This window comes from Pituophis catenifer, unplaced genomic scaffold (genome assembly GCF_029215685.1).
Source record: "Pituophis catenifer annectens isolate HBS135680 unplaced genomic scaffold, rPitCat1.0.hap2 SCAF_2, whole genome shotgun sequence".
Classification (NCBI taxonomy): domain Eukaryota; kingdom Metazoa; phylum Chordata; class Lepidosauria; order Squamata; family Colubridae; genus Pituophis; species Pituophis catenifer.
Window position 1 is genome coordinate 294,200,071 of NW_027256882.1, and position 21,058 is coordinate 294,221,128.

The 21,058-nt window shown below is 47.8% G+C and overlaps 1 protein-coding gene across 1 annotated transcript in view; it reads right to left on the minus strand.

The window, feature by feature from the left end:
• Nucleotides 1-292: 292 nt before the first annotated feature.
• The window catches only part of ARID3C (AT-rich interaction domain 3C), a 123,137-nt gene continuing 102,371 nt past the window's right edge, over nucleotides 293-21,058 (minus strand). The window contains exons 5-9 of the mRNA XM_070934582.1: nucleotides 14,607-14,790; nucleotides 12,111-12,355; nucleotides 9,310-9,579; nucleotides 2,460-2,549; nucleotides 293-429 (exon numbers count right to left, since the gene is read on the minus strand). Coding sequence (XP_070790683.1) covers nucleotides 293-429; nucleotides 2,460-2,549; nucleotides 9,310-9,579; nucleotides 12,111-12,355; nucleotides 14,607-14,790 — 926 coding nt within the window. The remainder of the gene's footprint in view (nucleotides 430-2,459; nucleotides 2,550-9,309; nucleotides 9,580-12,110; nucleotides 12,356-14,606; nucleotides 14,791-21,058) is intronic.

Genomic DNA, 21,058 nt, shown 5'->3' on the forward strand with positions numbered 1-21,058 from the left:
TTCTTCAGTGAAGGAGCACCTATAACCTCTGGAGCCACGCCATTCCACTGAATAATCAGCTCCCTCTACTACCTCCTTCTCAAGCCTATGTCCTCCTCAGTGCCCCAGTGTCTCTTCATCCTGTCCTTCGCCCTGCCCCGAAGTCCCTCTCCAAACCCCTCCAGGGCTGGGGGCCTCACCCCTTGCCACCCTGAACCAAGAACGCAGGTGCCCCTACGAGGTCCCCACGCAGGATGGCAGAGTGGAGGCCATCGTCCGAGGGGTGGGAGGACAGGTTGCAGGGCTTCTCCTCTCAGGGCGAGCTGCTGGCCGGAGCACGTCCCCGAGATGTGGCGGAGAACAGCGGGCTCGGTGGCATCCCTGCGGTCACGTGGCTGTGGGTGCCTCCCGCAGCGCCCAGGAGGCCCGATCGTCTGGCAAACAACACACCTGTAGGAACGAACGAGAGAGGTACTAAGGCAGCGCAAGTTGGAAATGATCAGCACACATAACAACTACTGCTCACCCCTGCCCATATCCAGGCTCTGGTCTCTGGAAGCCCACCTCCGAATTTCAGCACCTTAGTGGGAGCTGCCATTAACTGGCCACTGACCTACCACAGAGCTATGGGGTCGTAGGTCAACATTTGGGGTTTTTTAATTGGATAGTCTGTCCTTAAGGTCCCTTGTCATGCTGCCTTTTTATTTTTTTCCATTTAATTGAAGGGTCCACCAAGGACCCCTCATTTCAACCCTGAGCTACAAATATTTTCTTCCCGCCAGACCACTTGCATATGAATAGACAGCAAACCCCACTCCCTTCTAGCACTGATGATGTTCCCTAGTTGGGTGATGAAATGTCTACAAGAAAACAACCAAGCTCAGAGAGCACCAAGAACCTCAGTCCTCCTCCTCCTCTTCCTCCTCCTCCTCCTCCTCCTCCTCCTCCTCCTCCTCCTCCTCCTCCTCCTCCTCCTCCTCCTCCTCCTCCTCTCCCTTTTAGCACTGATGATGTTACCAAGCTAGGTCATGAAACATCTTCAAACAACCAAGCTCAGAGAGTACCAAAGACCCCACAGTCCTCACCTCCTCCTCCTCTCCACAAGCCCCACTAGCTACTGGTCCCAATGATGTTATCTAGTTGGGTCATGAAACGTCTGCCAGAAAACCCCCAAGCTCAGAGAAGATCAAGGACTCTTTATTTACACCAAGAGCCTTGGTGGCGCAACAGACTAAAGCACTGTTAAGTAACACCAGCTGCCTGCAATTACTGCAAGTTCAAATCTCACCAGGCTCAAGGTTGACTCAGCCTTCCATCCTTTCTAAGGTAGGTAAAATGAGGACCCGGTTTGTGGGGGCAATAAACTGACTTTGTATAAAAAAGAACACCGCTTGGGGGCCCCCCGAAAGCCCTACTAAGCAGGTATATACAAAAGTATGAAGGCTATTGCTTAACGCATTGTAAGCCGCCCTGAGTCTCCGGAGAAGGGCGGCATATAAATCGAACCAATAAACAATAATAAATAAATTTCAACCCTGAGCTACAAATATTATCCTTTATTGGTTCCATTTAATTCTCAAAGACAGGCTGGCACAAGTCCCTGTAGCTTTCTTGCCAAGGTTGTTCAGAAGTGGTTTGCCATTGCCTCCTTCCCAGGAGAGAGGAAAAGTGGCTGGGCCGAAAATCAACTCTCTGGTTTTGTGCCTAAGTCTAGGACTAGAGGCCACCGTCTCCCGGTTTCTAAGCTAAAGGGTTTACCAGTGGTGCGATTGAAATCATTTAACAACCGGTTCTCTGCCCTAATGACCGGCTGGGTGGGCGTGGCCATGGTGGGTGTGGCCAGAGGGTATGAGAGGCAGCACTCAGACTCCTGCACCTCCCTGGGAGTCAAAATGGAGTGTGTGGGGACTCCTGGGAGGGGTGGAGAAGGGAGGGGCCAGCCAGCAATTTAACTACTGGTTCGCCTGCATCGGCTCGAACCGGCTAAATACCACCACTGGGTTTAACCAAAAAAACTTTAACTGGCTCTTATTTATGCTGCCTTGCTTAACCTGGTTATGGGATGTACCCCTTCCCCCCCCCCCAATACATGTCCCACAAACTAAACCAATGGGCCATGGAGGCAATCCAAGATTCCCAGCTAGCGACTCTGGCGATCTTCGAGACGTCTGGACTTCAACTCCCAGAATTCCCCAGCCAGCCACGCATCTTAAAGTTCCGGAGGCTGGGAAATCCTACTTCGTGACATGCCAGAAAAATGGGTTGATCCTAGAACCTGATTGCCCCACAAGCCATTCCCCCCAAACCTCCCAAATCTCTCATTTAGCACCTCCTTTTCCAAAGCTAGCAATTTCTCAGGTGCTCCCTAACCCGGTATCCTATGCCGATGATCAGAAAACCTGGAGGCGAAGCTGATGCTTTGCGACCTCTGGATTTGTAGTCTGCGTTCACCCAAAGAGGGGGGGAGGGGGGCTCTTTACCTGTGTAGACAACGCCGTTTATTTCTATCGACATGTTGATGCTGCTAATGCCGTTGGTGGACAGATTCAATGCCGTCTCCTGTCTGTCATCTGGAAGCAAACAGAGAAGGGGAGTGAGGAAGGCAGAGCAACGGAGGTGTCAGAGTTCCAAGCAATAGATCCATAGCCAGCAAAAACTCCCAGGCAGGCAAATTCCCAATGAAGGATAGCTTTATTGGAAATATCATATTGGCACATATCTGGTGAAAACCGACTCTGAAGGTTCCCGCAGTTTTCACCTAGTTAAAAGAGAAAGTTTTCCCCAGACCCCAAACCATCTGTCACATAGTCCAATCAAGATGCTCACTAGTCGTCTGGAGGCCTCCCTCCTTCTTCACACAGTCCAGATATGAGAACGTCCTTGGTTCTCAAGAGAAAGTATTTTGTTTTGGCTACACAAACTCCTCTATCTCTAATCCCACCCCCCTCCCTGTCCCTCAGCTCCAGCATGGCAACACTGAAGCTCCAATATGGCTCTGGTCAGGCCAGCTTCAGGGTTGACAGGAGGTAGGATGCGTGGGGTCTAGGACAACTCGCCACAGCCAAGTCGTCCCGTGACAATTCGCCATGGCCAACTTGCTGCGGGACAAAAGTTACTTAATATTGAAGAAATGATGAAATAGAGTGTATTGACTCCTCCGGACGATTCCACAGATACCTCTCTAGATGTCAGTTGGTGGGAGGATGAACCTTGGCAGGTCAGGAGCTGAATTAATTGATGCCTCCAAGGAGCCATCTGGAAGGGATTGGGCTAAAGCTCCAGCTAGGTAAAGCATGCAGTTGCACATGGTCAGTGAGGAGGAGGAGGAGGAGGAACTGCCTTCTGCACCTGATCCACATAGGGCAGAGAAAAGGCAGGAGCAGAGGAGGTCAGTCAGATTACTCGCAAGGAGAAAGCTTCACCCTTCCTGTTCGGTGACACCAGAAGCTGGCTATTTAGCACAGCAAACGGAGGGAGGCGTCACTGGGAACAACGTGATTGTTTCCTAGCTGGGTGTATTCTGCTCATCGTGATAACAAATAACAGATTAACAGACTTGGAAGGGACCTCGAATGTCATCTAGTCCAATCCCCCGCTCAAGCAGGAGACCCTACACCATTTCTGACAGATGACAGTCCAGTCTCTTCTTGAAAGCCTCCAGTGATGAAGCTCCCACCACTTCCGAAGGCAACTTCTGTTCCATGGGTTGATGGTTCTCCCTGTCAGAAAATTCCTCCTTATTTCCAGGTTGAATCTCTCCTTGTTCAGTTTCCATCCATTATTCCTTCTCTGGCCTTCGGGTGCTTTGGAAAATAGCTTGACCTCCTCTTCTCTGTGGCAGCCCCTCAAATATTGGAAGGCTGCTATCCTGTCTCCCCCGGTCCTTCTCTTCACTAGACTTGCCATGCCCGCTTCCTGCAACTGTTCATTGTATGTTTTAGCCTCCAGTCCCCTAATCATCCCGGTTGCTCTTCTCTGCACTTTTTCTAGAGTCTCAACATCTTTTTTATAGTGTGGTGACCAAAACTGGATGCAGTACTCTAGGTGTGGTCTTCCTAAGGCTTTATAGAGTGGTATTACTACCTCCCTTGATCCTGATCGTATCCCTCTGTTAATACAATTTAGGATTGCATTGGCTTTTTTGGCTGCTGCCGCACACTATTGACACATATTTAGTTTCTTATCTGATTCCTGCCTCTCTTGGGATGGACTCCGTGCCATAACTTGAATCGTGTTCGCCAGCTTTCTTGCATTGTGGATTTATTATGTTGGGTTTATTATTGTTCTGTCCCCAACCCCACGCACACACCCCAACAGACGTTCAGGAGTTAAAGACCAAACCAGCCTGCAAAATCCTTTTCCTTATGATAACGGAACTTGGCAACAACCTAGTGGCTGCCTGCCAAGAGTTTATTATTTACAAAGAGGAGAGATAACTTCTCCCCACTTCTGATATATCAAAGGAAAGCAGCTCAATAATTACAATCAAGTCCAGAGATAATCCAGTCTTAAAGCAAAAGTCCGGCAATGCAGAATGGCGTGGAAGCTTTCAGCTTTGTTCGTCACAAGGTTTGACTGGCCACCACGCTACCTTTTATATCCTGTGGGGTGTGGTCCAGTGACTCAGCCTAATCTTGGCCACGCCCTTTCTTCTGTTGCGCGCACTTATCTCTGCGACACTGTCGAGGATCCAGCCAAGACTCATTACCCTCATCACTGTCCATCTGTGGCTGCGTGGACATGCTTGGCCCCAGGCCGATCTCTTGCCCTTCTTGGACACCGAAGGCATTGCCAGAGAGGAGGGTCCCGGAGAGGGAGGCCTTGCCAACTCCTCTCCTTCACTCTCGGAGTCCTCTCCTGACGATGACACAGGCTCCGGTAACGGAGCCACAACAATTATGTCTGAGAAACTTTCAAGTGCTGTGTGGACTCTTTGGCCATTGCTCTGGGGACTAACATCCATCTGCTCATGGCTGGGAGAGTGTTTTGGTGAAGGGAATTGCTGGGGGAATATTAGTAAACTCACCAAAGCATGGTTACGTGTGTGAGAGAGTGAATGAGTGGGGTCACACATAGAATCATTAAAGAGAGGAAGGACAAAATGAAATGTGAATGACAAAAATTAAAATTTTAAATTATTTTAAAGAATTAAACGAAACTGTTGAATTTTGCCACAGCGAGTTGGCCATGGCGAGTTGACTATGGTGAGTTGGCAGCAGTGAGTTGGCCGTGGCAAGCTGTCCCATTGTTCTGCCCCAGCTACGGACCCCAAAGAACGCAGCACACACAAAGTCTGTACCAAAACTCAATTTACTAAAATAACTCAGTCTTTTTCCAAACAAAGGCTGTTAATAAACTTTCTTAACAGCCTACAAAAAACCAAAGATAAAAGTAATCACAATCTTATTAAGGTTGGCAGAAAGCCCAGAAGCAATTTGCAGAGAATCCAGACGCGAAGGAGAGTGAACTAAAGTTGTTCCCTACAAAATTGCTTCTGTCGGCATTCCTCCTTAAATAGGCTGAGGGAGTGGCCAATTAGCCCCAAGCCTTACTCTCGAGGAGACCTCCTCCTGAGGAGCCACTCCTGCTTTTTGGCAGCTCTGCACGCCCGTGCATCGAGAAGAGGCTCCTCCTCTTCACTTATGGGAGCTTCTGGAGGTTCTGAAGGCCTTGGCTGAATCCCCGCCTCTGGCACCACCTCTTCTCCAGCCTCCTCATTGTCTGACTCGAGCACCAGCTGCACAGGCTGCTGGAGCAGCACCACACCAGCCTCCTCACTGTCGGAATCAGCTACAATCTGCACAGGCCGCTGATGGGCCACAACACCCATTCTGGAAGGCGTGAGCCCACCGGCAGCTCTGCGTTCCTGTCCCGTTAAATCCAAACCCCAAACATTTCGTGCCGAGCAAAGCTCATCCTTTGCCAGGGGAGCCTCAACGATCAATACAGATACAGAGATACAGATTAACAGAGTTGGAAGGGACGTTGTAGGTCATCTAGTCCAATCCTCTCACCTATCGAAGGGCAGGCTGATTTGGATAGGGGTCATTTCTCTGGTGCCCATGATCCAAAGTCTCCTACGAATATCCTTGCTTAACAACCATTCTTTAATGACCGTTCAAAGTTACAACAGACCCCATCTCCCCCCCCCAAAATATTCCTTACGACCTGTCCCTGAAGTTACAACTGTTACACACACCCTGTGGTGAAGTGACTGCATTTTGGGCCCTTGGAGACCAGTTTGTTCTTACGACGGGTTGCAGCATCTAATGGTCATGCGACCACGATTTGCAACATTTTTTTGGCTGGTTTCTGGTGAAAAAAGAAAACCCGCCCATACAGGACAGTTGATTCACTTAATGACCCTTTGGTTCGCTTAACAACCATGTGATTCGCTTACCGCAATTTTTTTTTTTAATTTGATTTATATGCCGCCCTTCTCCAGAGACTCAGGGCGGCTTACAATGTGTTAAGCAATAGCCTTCATACTTTTGTATATTTATACAAAGTCAGCTTATTGCCCCCACAAACTGGGTCCTCAATTTACCTACCTTAGAAAGGATGGAAGGCTGAGTCAACCTTGAGCCTGGCAAGATTCGAACTTACTAATTGCAGACAGCTGGAGTTAAATTACAATGCATTAGTCTGCTGAGTTATCCAGGCTCCTAATGATGACAATGATGACAGTCATAAAATCAAGTCAGTTTAGGTTGTGACCTGCTTAAAGTTCAAACCAGTGCTTGAGTGCTGACCCAGACTGGAGCTGAGAGGCAGGGAGGGAGGAGTAGAGATAGCTGGAGTGCTGTAGCCAAAATAAAATTCTTTCCCCAGGGAACCAAGGACATCCATGCAGGAGGAGGAGACTGAGGCAGTGGTGAAATGGTGGTGAAAGCGCTCCATGGCTTAGGGCCAGGGTATTTGCGAGACCGCCTGCTGCTACCGATAACCTCCCACCGGCCAATACGCTCTCACAGAGAGGGCCTCCTCGGTGCCGTCGGTCAGGCAATGTCGGCTGGCGGCCCCCAGGGGGCGAGCCTTCTCTGTGGGGGCACCCGCCCTCTGGAATGAGCTGCCTCCTGGAATACGATTGATCCCGGACCTCCGGACCTTCCGTAAAGCCCTGAAGACGTTTTTATTTCAACAAGCCGGCCTAGCCTAAATGGTTTTTAATTGGGATTTTAAATTTTATGGATTTGGGGTTTTAAATTGGGTAGCCAATGATTTAATTCTTTTAATTATCTTAACTTTTGCATTTGTATGTTTTTTAATTTTGGCTGTTCACTGCCCTGAGTCCCTTCTGGGAGAAGGGCGGTATACAAATTAAATTAATAAATAAAATAAATAAATAAATAAATAAATAAATAAATAAATAAATAAATGCAAAATTTGTTACTACTGGTTCTGTGGGCGTGGCTTGGTGGGGGGGGGTAATGTGACTGGTGGATGTGGCCACCTTTTTTTTTTTTTTTAACTTTTAAAAGCATTTTTGCAGGAAAAAAATGCTTTTAAAAGCCTCTGACGATCAGGCAACTCAGCGGGGATTGTCAGAACCTTTTAAAAGCATTTTTTTTTACAACCTCTTCGGTCGAAGAGGTTGCAAAATAAAATGCTTTTAAAAGCCTCTGACGATCCCAGCTGAGCCGCGCAATCATCAGAGGCTTTTTTAAAAAAAACTTTTAAAAGCATTTTTTCAGCCGAAGAGGTTGTAGAAAAAATGCTTTTAAAAGTAAAAAAAAAAAAAAGCCTCTGATGATTGCGCGGCTCAGCTGGGCAACGGGCAGGAGGGAGCGGCACAGGGATTTTTGCTACCGGTTCTCTGAACCACCTGCCGCCATCGTTACCGGATCGGGCGATCCAGTCCGAACCGGGAGCATTTCACCCCTGGACTGAGGTCACCGAGCAACTGGACTGTATGCTGATTGGACCATGTGATTGGTGACTTTGGGGAAGTGACAAACTTTTACTTTTAATTAGGTAGAAACCTGCGGGAATTTTTAGAGCCGGTTTTCACCAGGTGTGTGCCAATGTGATTGATCCCAATAAATTGTTCTTTGAGGAATATGCCTGCCTCGGAGTTCTCTTTGCTGTGGAATCCTGACAGCAGCTACTTCATTGTTTACTGCCTATAATACAGGAATCTTCCCCAAGCCGGCAGCTTTTACCTGGGAAAAACCAGATAAAGCTCAGAAGTATTTGGGAGGGTCAGTCCGTGCCCTCTTGTGTTTATGTAGTGAGTCTAGAAGGGACGCAGTGGCTCAGTGGCTAAGACACTGAGCTTGTTGATCGAAAGGTCGACAGTTCAGTGGTTCGAATCCCTAGTGCCACGTAACGGGGTGAGCTCCCGTTCTTTACTTTTACTTTACTTTACTTTTATTTGATTTATATACCGCTCTACTCCCGAAGGACTCAGGGCGGTGAACAGCCAACAATAAAATACATACATACAAAATTTAAAAAGCAGAAATAAAATCGAATTAAATAGTTTGGCCCAGACAGGTTAAAACCCCAATCAATTTAAAACAAATTTAAACTTTGAGTATTAAATATATTAAAAAATATTAAAATATTAAAATTGTTTAAAAAGAGGGAGAAAGTTAGGCCAGGCCCGCCTGGTGAAATAAAAAGGTCTTTAGAGCGCAGCAGAAGGTGCGCAGATCCGGGATCCTCCGTATCTCCGGGGGGAGCTCGTTCCAGATAGTAGGTGCCCCCACAGAGAAGGCTCTCCCCCTGGGGGCCGCCAGTCGACATTTTTTGGCCGACAGCACCTGGAGGAGCCCCTCTCTATGAAAGCGTACCGGCCGGTGGGAGGCTATTGGTGGTAGTAGATGGTCCCGCAAGTACCCAGCTTTGTCCCAGCTTTCTAGCCATTCGAAAGCACGTAGAAAATACAAGTAGCAAAATAGGGACCACCTTTGGTGGGAAGGTAAGAGCGTTCCGTGCGCCTTTGGCGTTGAGTCATGCCAGCCACATGACCACGGAGACGTCTTCGGCTAGCGCTGGCTCTTCGGCTTTGAAACGGAAAGCCCCTAGAGTTGGGAATGACTAGCACATCGGTGCGAGGGGAACCTTTATTTTACCTAATGAGTCTAGGCTACATCCCTGCTTGAACCTTCTGCCCAACTGGGATGTTTGCTCTCCATCAATCCCAGAATTAAATTTTTCCCCCAGAGAGTGTAAAGAACTGGGGAATGGAGATCGGCCTGGTGGGAATAGGTTCCACGGCCTCCCCCACCCAACTACACTTCCCAGCTGCCCTTGGGCCAACGCAGAACTCAAAGAAGATGTTCTCCCTTCCCTCCAGCCCCCGAAAGTGATGGAGGGGGAACCCACCTCCATGGCTGTTGACCTTGATGTTGACTGGGAACTGGGAGGCCATGGCCAAAAGGTTCTGCTGAAGAGCCTGCTGGACCAGGCGCTGCTGCTCTTCGGCCACCAGCGCCATCTTCTTCTCCGGGGGCTCGCTGGTCTCCAGCTTCTCCCGCAACTGCTCCAGGGCGGCCGCCTGAGACGCAGCGGCTTGTGCTGCCACCAGGTGATGCCCGGCTAGGCTGACAGGTATGGCGATGCGGCTGGGCACCCCAGATGACAGGAGGCTCTCTTCTGTAAGAGAGGAGGAGGAGGAGGGGAAGGGTCAAGAGAGGACAACAAAGGGACTCTCTAAGAATCTCATGGCTGTCATCTATATCTATCTGTCTATCACAATTGATCTATCTATCAGCTGTCTGTCAATCTGTCTGTTTGTCTATCTATGTATCTATCACAATTGATCTATCTATCAGCTGTCTGTCAATCTGTCTGTCTGTCTATCACAATTGATCTATCTATCAGCTGTCTGTCAATCTGTCTGTCTGTCTGTCTATCTATCTATCTATCATAATTGATCTATCTATCAGCTGTCTGTCAATTTGTCTGTGTGTCTGTCTATCTATCTATCTATCACAATTGATCTATCTATCAGCTGTCTGTCTGTCTGTCTGTCTATCTATCTATCTATCATCATCATCATCATCGACGTGGTATCATCTTCTATCTGACCATTCATCATCCATCCTATACATGTATCCTGTCATCTATCGTCATCTATCTATCTTTCTATCATTTATATGTCTATAACTATCTACAATATTATCTATCCTTCATCTATCAATCATCTATTGATCTATACGTAATTATCTATCTGTAGTTATATCTATCTATCTATCTATCTATCTATCTATCTATCTATCCATCTATCCATCCATCCATCCATCCATCCATCCATCCATCCATCCATCCATCCATCTATCCCTACACAGTATGTATATCTATCTATCTACTGTGTGTATGTATGTATGTATGTATGTATGTATGTATGTATGTATGTATCTATCTATCTATCTATCTATCTATCTATCTATCTATCTATCCATCCATCCATCCATCCATCTATCTATCTATCTATCTATCTATCTATCTATCTATCTATCTATCTATCTAACATCATTTGGTATGGTTTCCTGTTTAAGCAGAGGTTGGACTAGAAGACTTCCAACTCTGTTATTCTGTTATTTATCAATCAATCATCTATCTATTAATCTCTATCTCTCTGTTTATGAATTAGTGGCTTGCCCCCTAATGTTGGTGGGAGTGGTCTTGGTGATTCCATGATTAGGCTGTTGTTTCCTGAATTAGTAACCAACCGAGAACAGAGAGCACCCCCTCGCCCTTCCTTCTAGCCCTGATGATGTTCCCTAGCTGGGTCATGAAAAGTCTGCAAGAAAATAACCAAACTCAGAGCCCCAGAGCTCACCCTGAGCTGCAAATGTTCCCTTCTATCAATTAGTCTGCAGTGCTGGGCTCTTCCCAGATGGGTTGAACCACAGCTCCCATAACCCACTGCCAGCCAGCAAGCATGGAGGGGGGACTGCACCAAAAAAGGAGCAGACTGTAGTTTCGGAGTTCCTCTGACTCTCTGAAGGCTGCGAGAAAAAAAAGTGGGTTTGCAAGGGGGAAAAAAAGCCCCCGAGTGTCCTTTTCCAAGTTTATTTATTTATTTCGGTGCATTCAGAGGCCAGCCTTTATCAAGGAACAGCCTGGAATGCAATTAAAACAGATCAAAGCCAGTCAATGCGTCTCTTTCTTCCCTTCGAGGTCCTTTTTTTTTTCTTCTGACTTTAGAAAGAAGTGATTTGAGGCACAAGGTTTTCACGTCAGCTGCCGGTCCCTGGAGGGAAGGTCGGGACGGGACAGGTGAATCAAGAGATTTCATACAAGATTTACAACCGTTCAGGAGTGGGCTTCAAAAATTTTAGCAAGGGGTTCTCTGTCCCGGTTGCTGGGTGGGTGTGGCCATGGTGGGCGTGGCCTAGTCAGCCTCCTGCACCATTGCCAGGGAGGGTGTTTTTGCCCTCCCCAGGCTCCGGAGGCTCTCCGGAGGCTGGAAACGGGCCCGTTTCCGGTCTCCCTGAACTTCCGGTAGGCCCGTTTTTCACCCTCCCCTCCCCAAGCCTCCGCACGTGCCCTGCACTTACCTACATCCAAATCGGGCCGCGTGGAGACTCCTGGGAGGGGCGGGGTAGGCGGGGCCAGCCAAGAGAGGGATTTGGGGGGTTCTCCAAACTGCGCAGAATCTTAGCTAGAGGTTCTCCCGAACCCCTGAGAACCCCCAGCAGCCCCACCCCTGCAATCGTTCCTTTAGTGACCGTTAACAAGTTACACCACCACTGAAAAAGTGATTGATGATCTTTTTTTTTTCACGCATTAAGACCGTGGAAATTCTCCCCACGATCAAAATTTGGCCGCTTGGCAACTGACTGGTATTTATGACAGTCGCAGCGTCCTGGGGGTGACGTGATCCCCCTTTTGCGACCTTCCGGCAAGCAAAGTCAATGGAGAGCCCGGATTCACTTAACGACTGGGTACCTAATGTAACGGCTGCAGGGATTCACAGCAGTGCAAAAACGGTCATAAAACAGGGGAAAACTCACTTAGCAATCGTCTCACCTAACAACGGGAATGTTGGGCTCAATTATGGTCGTTCAGAACTACCTGTACCCCCAAAAAGGGGGTATTTTCTGCAGAGGTTCAGACTTGGCCCCCTCCCCTGGAGACCCTCTCCCACCCACCCACCCAAAGCAATCTCAGCCCCTCACCATTTTTGACGGCGCGGACTTGTCCGATCTGGCTCCCGTTGTGGGTGGCGATGGTGAGGGAGGGCAGAGGGATCTTGGGGGACGCGAGGGTGGCCGGCGTGCCCGTGGGCGAGTAGCTGAACAGGGTGGCCCCAAACATCTGCCGCCTCCCTTCCCGCCGGTTGCTGTCGATGGCGGCTTGCAGCTCGCCGGGAGAGCTCAGGCCCCGCTTGTCGCATTCGTAAGGGTAGAGGTACTTCATGTACCTGTGAGGAGAAGCAGAGAGGTTTCCATCGCCACAGCTGAGATGCTACATGGACACAGAACACAGAATCACAGGGCGGGAAGGGACCTTGGAGGTCTTCTAGTCCAGCCCCCTGCTCAAGCAGGAGGCCTTATATTATTTCAGATAAATGGCTGTCTGGTCTCTTCTTGAAAACCTCCAGTGATGGAGCACCCACAAATTCTGGAGGGAAGCTGTTTCACTGGGTGAATTAATAGAACAATAGAGTTGGAAGGGACTTTGGAGGTCTTCTAGTCCAGTCCAGTCTCTTCCTGAAAGCATCCAGTGATGGAACCAGATTCTTCATATGAAAAGCCACACAGATGTCGAACAACGTTTCAAGGTTTTCTACTGCTGCTCATTTCTTGAAGTCTACAATGGGTGTCACATCAGTTACAATTAAATAAGAGCCTTGGTAGTACAGTGGTCTAAGGCACCCCTGTTATTAAGCTGGTTATTAAGACCAGCTGCCTGCAATTACTGCAGGTTCGAATCTCCCCAGGCTCAAGGTCGACTCAGCCTTCCATCCTTTCTAAGGTAGGTAAATTGAGGACCCAGTTTGTGAGGGCAATAAGCTGACTTTGTATAAAATATACAAAAGTATGAAGGCTATTGCTTAGCTCATTGTAAGCTGCCCTGAGTCTCCGGAGAAGGGCGGCATATAAATCAAAGCAAAAAAAAAAATGAATGAATCAAATCCATATCTCTCCCTCCCTCCCTCCTTCCCTCTTTCTTGCATTTGTCGCTTAACACACGTGGCCAGGCCAGCTTCAGGATTGACACAGAGAGGGCTTCAACTTTTCTAAGTCTCCCCATCCATGGCTTGGTCCTTCCCAGATTTCTCTAAAACCTACCCAAATCTCTCATCACAACTCATGGTTGTGCTAAGAGAAGAGCAACAAATTAGGGGTCTGGAGGCTAAAACGTATATATGGGATTTAATGAAAAGAAGGACTGGGGTGACATGAGAGCATCTTCCAATATTTGAGGGGCTTCTACGAAGAGGAGGGGGTCCAGCTATTCTCCAAAGCACCTGAAGGTAGAACAAGAAGCCATGAGTGGAAACTAATCAAGGAGAGAAGCAATTTAGAACTAAGGAGAAATTTCCTGACAGTTAGAACAATGAATCAGTGGAACAACTTGCCTCCAGAACTTGTGAATGCTCCAACACTGGAAGTTTTTAAGAAGATATTGGATAACCATTTGTGTGAAGTGGGACCTCCAAGGTCTCTTCCAGTGCTATTATTTTGTTAATTAACTCAGTGGAACAGCTTCCCTCCAGAAGTTGTGGCTGCTCCATCCCTGGAGGTCTTCAAGAAAAGATCGGGCAACCATTGTCCATGGTGGCATAGGGCCTCTTGCTTCAGCAGGGATTGGACTAGAAGACCTCCAAGGTCCCTTCCAGAATCCTACGGCTCCATGTTCTATACCCGTGTATAGAGATCCTTGCTCTCCTCAGCCTTCAAAATTTCCACTTTTCTTTTTTAAACAAAACATAAAAACAAACCCATCATCCATTACAATTGCAAACAGTGTGTCGGTCAGTTACTGTTCTGCCCCTACTATGGACCCCAAAGAACGCAGCACACACAAAGTCTGTACCAAAACTCAATTTACTAAAATAACTCAGTCTTTTTCAAACAAAGGCTGTTAATAAACTTTCTTAACAGCCACCAAGAAACCAAAGATAAAGTAATCACAATTTTACTAGGGTTGGCAGAAAGCCCAGAAGCAATTTGCAGAGAATCCAGACGCGAAGGAGAGTGAACTAAAGTTGTTCCCTACAAATTGCTTCAGTTGGCGTTCCTCCTTAAATAGGCTAAGGGAGTTGTCAATTAGCCCCAAGCCTTACTCTCGAGGAGACCTCCTCCTGAGCAGCCACTCCTGCCTTTTGGCAGCTCTGCACGCCGGTGCATCGAGAAGAGGCTCCTCCTCTTCGTCCTCTTCGCTTATGGAGGTTCTGAAGGCCCTGGCTGAATCCCTGCCTCTGGCACCACATCTTCTCCAGCCTCACTGTCCAACTTGAGTGCCAGCTGCTCAGGCTGCTGGCGCAGCACCACACCAGCCTCTTCGTTGTCAGAATCAGCTACAATCCGCACAGGCCGCTGACGGGCCACAACAGTTACAAATCTTTTGTGCTTCATCCCCATCTTCAAAATTAAACCAACATTTCTAAAGCGTGTTCCATGCACACAGACCCGCCCCTCCCCCCTTTCCCGGCCGCCGTGACTCACTGTGTGCGGAGCGTGAAGGCCGCGCTGGTGATGGAGGTGGGCAGGTTCAAACCTTTGGTGATCTCCCGCCAGATCTTCTTGTTGATCACCTCCACCAGGCCTCCTTTCTCGGTCACCAGCCGATAGAGCGAGTAGAGATCCAGCACCTGCTTGGCCATGATGGGGATCCGGTTGACGGGGGTCCCTGGGAAGGAGAAAGACGGGCACCGCACAGGACAAGGTTTAAAAACAGAAGCAGCCACTCAGATCAATGGCTTCTCACCTTGGCCCCTTGAAGATGGAAGGACTTCAACTCCCAGCATTCCCCAGCTGGCCAGGATTTTGGGCTGGTTGTTTGAATTTCAGCCCCACCCCAACCCCAGCACAACAATGCTGTGTAAATTTAGTTTAGGTGCTTTTTATTGTTTTTAACATGTGGCCACTGTTTTTGCATTGTGATATATTTTGTGAATGGCAAGCTGCCCAGAATCGTTGATTGAAATGGGAGAAAGAAAGAGAAAAAGAAAGAGTGTGAGACAGAGAGAGAGAAAGAGAAAGAGAAAGAGAAAAAGAAAGAGAAAGAGAGAGAGAGAGGGAGGGAGGGAGAGAAGAAGGAAGGAAGGAAGGAAGGAAGGAAGGAAGGAAGGAAGGAAGGAAGGAAGGAAGGAAGGAAGGGCAAGAAAGAGAAAAATAAAGAGAAAAGAGAAAGAGAAGGGAGGGAGGGAGGGAGGGAAGAGAGGGAGAAAGAGAGAAAGAAAGAGAAAAGAGAGAGAAAGAATTAAGAAAGAAAGGAGAAAGAAGAAAGGAAGGAAGGAAGGAAGGAAGAAAAAGAGAGAAAGAGAATTAAGAAAGAAAGGAGAAAGAAAGAAGGAAGGAAAGAAGGAAGGAAGGAAGGAAGGAAAGAAAGAAGAGCGAGAAAGAGAGAAATAAAGAGAAAAGAGAGAAAGAGAAGGAAGGGAGGGAGGGAGGAGAGGGAGAAAGAAAGAGAAAAGAGAGAGAAAGAGAATTAAGAAAGAAAGGAGAAAGAAGAAAGGAAGGAAGGAAGGAAGGAAGGAAGGAAGGAAGGAAGGAAGGAAGGAAGGAAGGAAGGAAAAAAGAAGAGCAAGAAAGAGAGAAATAAAGAGAAAAGAGAAAGAGAAGGGAGGGAGGGAGGGAGGAGAGGGAGAAAGAGAGAAAAAACAGAAAAGAAAGAAAGAAAGAAAGAAAGAAAGAAAGAAAGAAAGGATTAGGAGAAAGAAAGAAAGAAAGAAAGAAAGAAAGAAAGAAAGAAAGAAAGAAAGAAAGAAAGAAAGAAAGAAAGAGAGAGAAAGAGAATTAAGAAAGAAAGGAGAAAGAAAGAAGGAAGGAAGGAAGGAAGGAAGGAAGGAAGGAAGGAAGGAAGGAAGGAAGGAAGGAAGGAAGGAAGGAAGGAAGGAAGGAAAGAAGAGCGAGAAAGAGAGAAATAAAGAGAAAAGAGAGAAAGAGAAGGAAGGGAGGGAGGGAGGAGAGGGAGAAAGAAAGAAAGAAAGAAAGAAAGAAAGAAAGAAAGAAAGAAAGAAAGAAAGAAAGAAAGAAAGAACAGAAGGCTTTGCAAAGACCTGGCAGGGGTCCTCTCAACGCATTGCCAGCATTGAGGCTTTAGGGAAAGGATCCGGTACCCAGTAGGTCAACAAAAACTGACTTCCAGCTCCCCTCCTTCGTTGAGGGGCACAAACTTAGAAAACAAACCAAGCTGAGAGAGCACCGAAGACCCCTGAAAAGGGAAAATACATGCCCCGCATTGAGGGTGGGGTGGGTGGAACCCCCTCCAGCCTGGCAGGGGCACCGCAGAGGGATCTCGGCCCTTCTGGATGGAGAGGGAGCAGGTGCCGAAGTGGGCCACGAGACCACCGGGCTCTCTTCCGGGGGACCCCAGAGGCTCTTCATTAGCCCTGGATGTGCGGTGAAAATCTGTCGATGCCGGCAGGTTATTGGAATTGATTTCAGTTTAGCGGCCGATCCAGGGTGGCTGGCAAAGAGCATGCTGGGAGGGGCAGAGGCCAAGTGGGGTGATATGGGGTGCTGTGGCGAAGGGGGCTTCCCTCCAGTGAGGAGGGGGCTCTGGGCAAGAGAGACCCCACCACCACCACGGCTCAGCAATTCAGCTGGGCATTCTCAAAGTCAGAAGGAAGTCAACATCTGGCCAGACAAGACCCCAATTTGGAAGAAGGCAGCCCTGGACTTGGGGGGACCCCCCCTCCACAAAGGAGGTGAGCAGTAACCAAAAGGGGGGTGAAATCTGTCCCCCCTGGATTTTTAGCCCTGCATACTGCCCCCCCTCCCTGCCCTCCCCCCCGCCCGCCGACCACCGAGGCAGATACAGATAGTTTTACAGCCACAATTGAGCCCAAAATTTCCATTGCTAAGCGAGGCAGTTGTTAAGTGAGTTTTACCCCATTTTATGACCTTCCTGCCACAGTTGTTCAGTGAACGCCTGAAGTTGTTAAACGAATTGTGCTGACATTAAGTGAATCTGGCAAATCCCATTGACTTTGCTTCTCAAGAGGTCAGCTGGGACTCTTAAAAATGGCGATCGCGTAACCCTGGGACACTGCAACCGTCATACGTACGTGCCAGTTGCCAAGGGCCTGAATTTTGATCCCATGACCATGGGGATGCTGCAATGGTCGTTAAGTGTGAAAACTGGTCGTGGGTCACATTTTTCAGTACTGCTGTAATTGTGAACCGTTACTAAATGAACGGTTGTAAGTTAGAGCATAGAATAATAGAATTGGAAGGGCCCTTGGAGATCCTCTAGTCCAGCCCCCTGCTCAAGCAGGAAGCCCTATACCCATTTCAGTCAAATGGCCGTCCAGTCTTTTCTTAAAAACCTTCAGTGATGGAGCACCCACGACTTCTGGTGGCAAGTTGTTCCACGGTTTAATTGTTCTCACTGTCAGGAAATTTCTCCTTAATTCTAGCTTGTCGATCCCTCTGAGAAGCTTCCATCCATTAAATAACAGAATATAGCAGAAATAACAGAAGGTCGCCACGATGTAAAAAAGATGTTGAGACTCCAGAAAGAGTGCAGAGAACAAAGAGGATTAGGGGACTGGAGCAGTGGGGAAATCTAAAATTTGTTACTACCGGTTCTGTGGGCGTGGCGGGGGGGGGGGGGGTAATGGCCAATTGTATTGGCCGGTTCTGTGGGCGTGGCCAATTATTATTATTTTTTTTACTTTTAAAACAATTTTTTCTACAACCTCTTTGGCGAAGAGGTTGTAAAAAAATGCTTTTAAAAGTCTCTGAGGATCCCAGCTGAGTTGCCTGATCAGCAGAGGCTTTTTTTCTTTTAATAGCTTCTGCCGATCAGGCAACTCAGCTGGGATCCTCAGAGGCTTTTAAAAGCATTTTTTCTACAACCTCTGAAGAGGTTGTAGAAAAAAATGCTTTTAAAAGCCTTTGAAGATCCCAGCTGAGCCGCACGATCATCAGAGGCTTTCTTTTTTTAATTTTAAAACCATTTTTTCGACAACCTCTTTGGCGAAGAGGTTGAAAAAAAATGCTTTCAAAAGCCTCTGACGATCCCAGCTGAGTTGCCTGAGCAGCAGAGGCTTTTTTTTTTTTTTTTTACTTTTAAAAGCATTTTTTCGCCCAAAGAGGTTGTAGAAAAAATGCTTTTAAAAGTAAAAAAAAAAGCCTCTGATGATTGTGTGGCTCAGCTGGGTATTGGGGGTGGGGGCAGGGATTTTTGCTACCGGTTCTCCGAACTACCTGACTCCATCGCTACCAGATCAAGAGATCCGGTCCGAACCGGGAGCATTTCACCCCTGGACTGGAGGATAAAATATATAAAGAACAGTTGCTGGAACTGGGTAGGTCTAGTTTAATGAGAAAAAGGACCAGGGGAGACATGATAGCAGACTTCCAATATCTCAGGGGCTGCCCCAAAGAAGAGGGAGTCAAGCTCTTCTCCAAAGCACCTGAGGGCAGGACAGAACAGAATAACAAGAGTTGGAAGGGACCTTGTAGGTCATCTAGTCCAACCCCCTGCCCAAGCAGGAGACCCTACACCATTTCTGACATTTGGCAGTCCAGTCTCTTCTTGGGAGCCTCTAGTGCAGGGGTGGGTTCTACTTACCTTTACTACCAGTTCGCATCGTGCCCGCGCACGCACTTTTCTGCACATGCACAGAAGCTTCTGATGACGTCCGGGTCAGTGGGCGGAGTCTCCCACCAATTTTACTACCGGTTTTATAGAACCGATCTGAACCAGGGGCAACCCACCACGGCTCCAGTGATGAAGCTCCCACAACTTCTGAAGGACAAGAAGCAACGGATGGAAACTAATCAAGGAGAGAGACCCTAGGAAACCTGAGATGGAAAGCCCATTAAAAACTTTGCAAGGCAGCACCGACACCACACTATCCATAGGAGCTGACCTCAATAGGATAGGGGCACCCTTTCCCTGAAGACCCTCCGTGCAAACTGGAAGCAACCGTGCCTAGGGAAAAACTTGGGAGGTGGACTCCAAAACCCAGCATCTCTCCGGTGTCAAGGAGAAAGAGGCGGCTCGTGAGATGCCCAGTTCCTCAAACGGACCCCGGACGAGCACGGGAGCAGCTGCCAAATTCGAAACACAAAGAAAAGCTTTTAATTTATACCTTCTTTTCTTCCAGAAGGACCTCAAGAAAAGAGCCAGACCTGGAAGTGGGGAGGGGGACGACGATCGAAGCCCCATCTATTTGGAGCAGAGACTCGGCTCCAATGGCCGTTTTCCTCGCTCCCCTAATTTATGGGCATCTTATCGGCTGGGATATTCTTCATCCGCTTGAAAAATGACTTGCTTTATTCTTTCCCGGCTTCTCATTCCGGCTGTTTTGTGTTTTAAAAAGTGTAAAACGGATAAAAGATGAAGATAAACGCGGATGAAGATAAAAAGAGAAATGGCGAGTGGGCAAAAAAGCGGCAGGGCAGGAAAGAGAGAAAAAATGGGGTTTGGGTTTTGTACTCCGGAGCGAAGGCAGCAGGCTTGGGGTTCGGGGTACAGCAAGGGGGCGGCTGCCTTTGTATGGGGCTTCATGCAGAAAGGGGTTTGCAAGGTGAGTGTTTGGGAAGAAACGGTCCATACTTACGAGACCGCCTTCTGCCACCAGTAGCCTCTCACCGACCAGTTCGTTCCCATAGAGAGGGGCTCCTCGGGGTGCCGTCAGCCAAACAATGTCGACTGGCGGCCCACAGAGGGAGAGCCTTCTCTGTGGGGGCACCTGCCATCTGGAACGAGCTCCCCCCGGAGATACGGAGGATCCAAGACTTACGCATCTTCCGCCGCGCCCTAAAAATGTTTTTATTCCAACAGGCTGGTCTGGCCTAACTCTCCCTTTTAAATTGGCTTTTAAATTGGGTTTTAAATGTTTTTTAGATAAATTGGATGCTTTTAATTTGTTTTTTGAGCCTAAATTATTTCATCTGTTTTTAATAGTTTTTTAACTCTTGTATATCTCTGTATTTTATTTTGGCTGTTCACCGCCCTGAGTCCTTCGGGAGTAGGGCGGTATACAAATATGATAAATAAAATAAAATAAAATAAAATATGGAGTTGGGTACCAACGGCCATCGGAAGTTTTAAGTCCTGTGGACCTCAACTCCCAAACTGGCTGAGGAATTCTGGGAGTTGAAAACCCCAACTCTTAAAGTAGCTGAGGAAGGACATTCCTCGTCTAGGCAGAGAAACTGGGTGGGAATTTTTTTAGACATCTTTTTTTATGAAAATGGAGAGAGGAGGAGGAGGAGGAGGAGGAGGAGGAGGAGGAGGAGGAGGAGGAGGAGGAGGAGGAGGAGGAGGAGGAGGAGGAGGAGGAGGAGGAGGAAGAGGAAGAGGAAGAGGAAGAGGAAGAGGAAGAGGAGGAGAAGGAGGACAACTGAGGTGTAGAGTGACCACACACACAAAGGTTGAGGATGTATGTGGTGATTTTATTGTCTTACATAGTGACATTATATAGTTTGTTGCTTTCAAGTTACAGCGTACTTGGCAGTATCTCATTGGCTACAGAATCTTCCAGGTAACTAGAGTCTTTGGTTAACCATTACTGCTTTGCTTAAGCACTTATAATGTTAGACTTTAATTAAAGTCTAATACACATATATCCCATTTCCTCTCCTGCTGTTCCTCTTATTTACAGAGTTAGGGTCTTAATGCATACGTGCAAATAACCTTCCTTATCTGAGGTTTGCCATCCAAGATAGGAAAATCCCTGCACAGATGCAAACTGCAGACCCCTACACTGAGGGGTCCTTGATGGTCTCTGAGCTTGGCTGTTTTCTTGCAGACATTTCATGACCCAATTAGGTAACATCTTCAGAGCTAGAAGGAGCTTGTATATAAACAGAGAGTAACCCCTCTCCCTTCTAGTACTGATGATGTTACCTAATTGGGTCATGAAACGCCTGCAAGAAAACTCAGGAAAGTAGCAAGAACTTCGCAGTTCTCCTCCTCCTCTTCCTCTTCCTTCTTC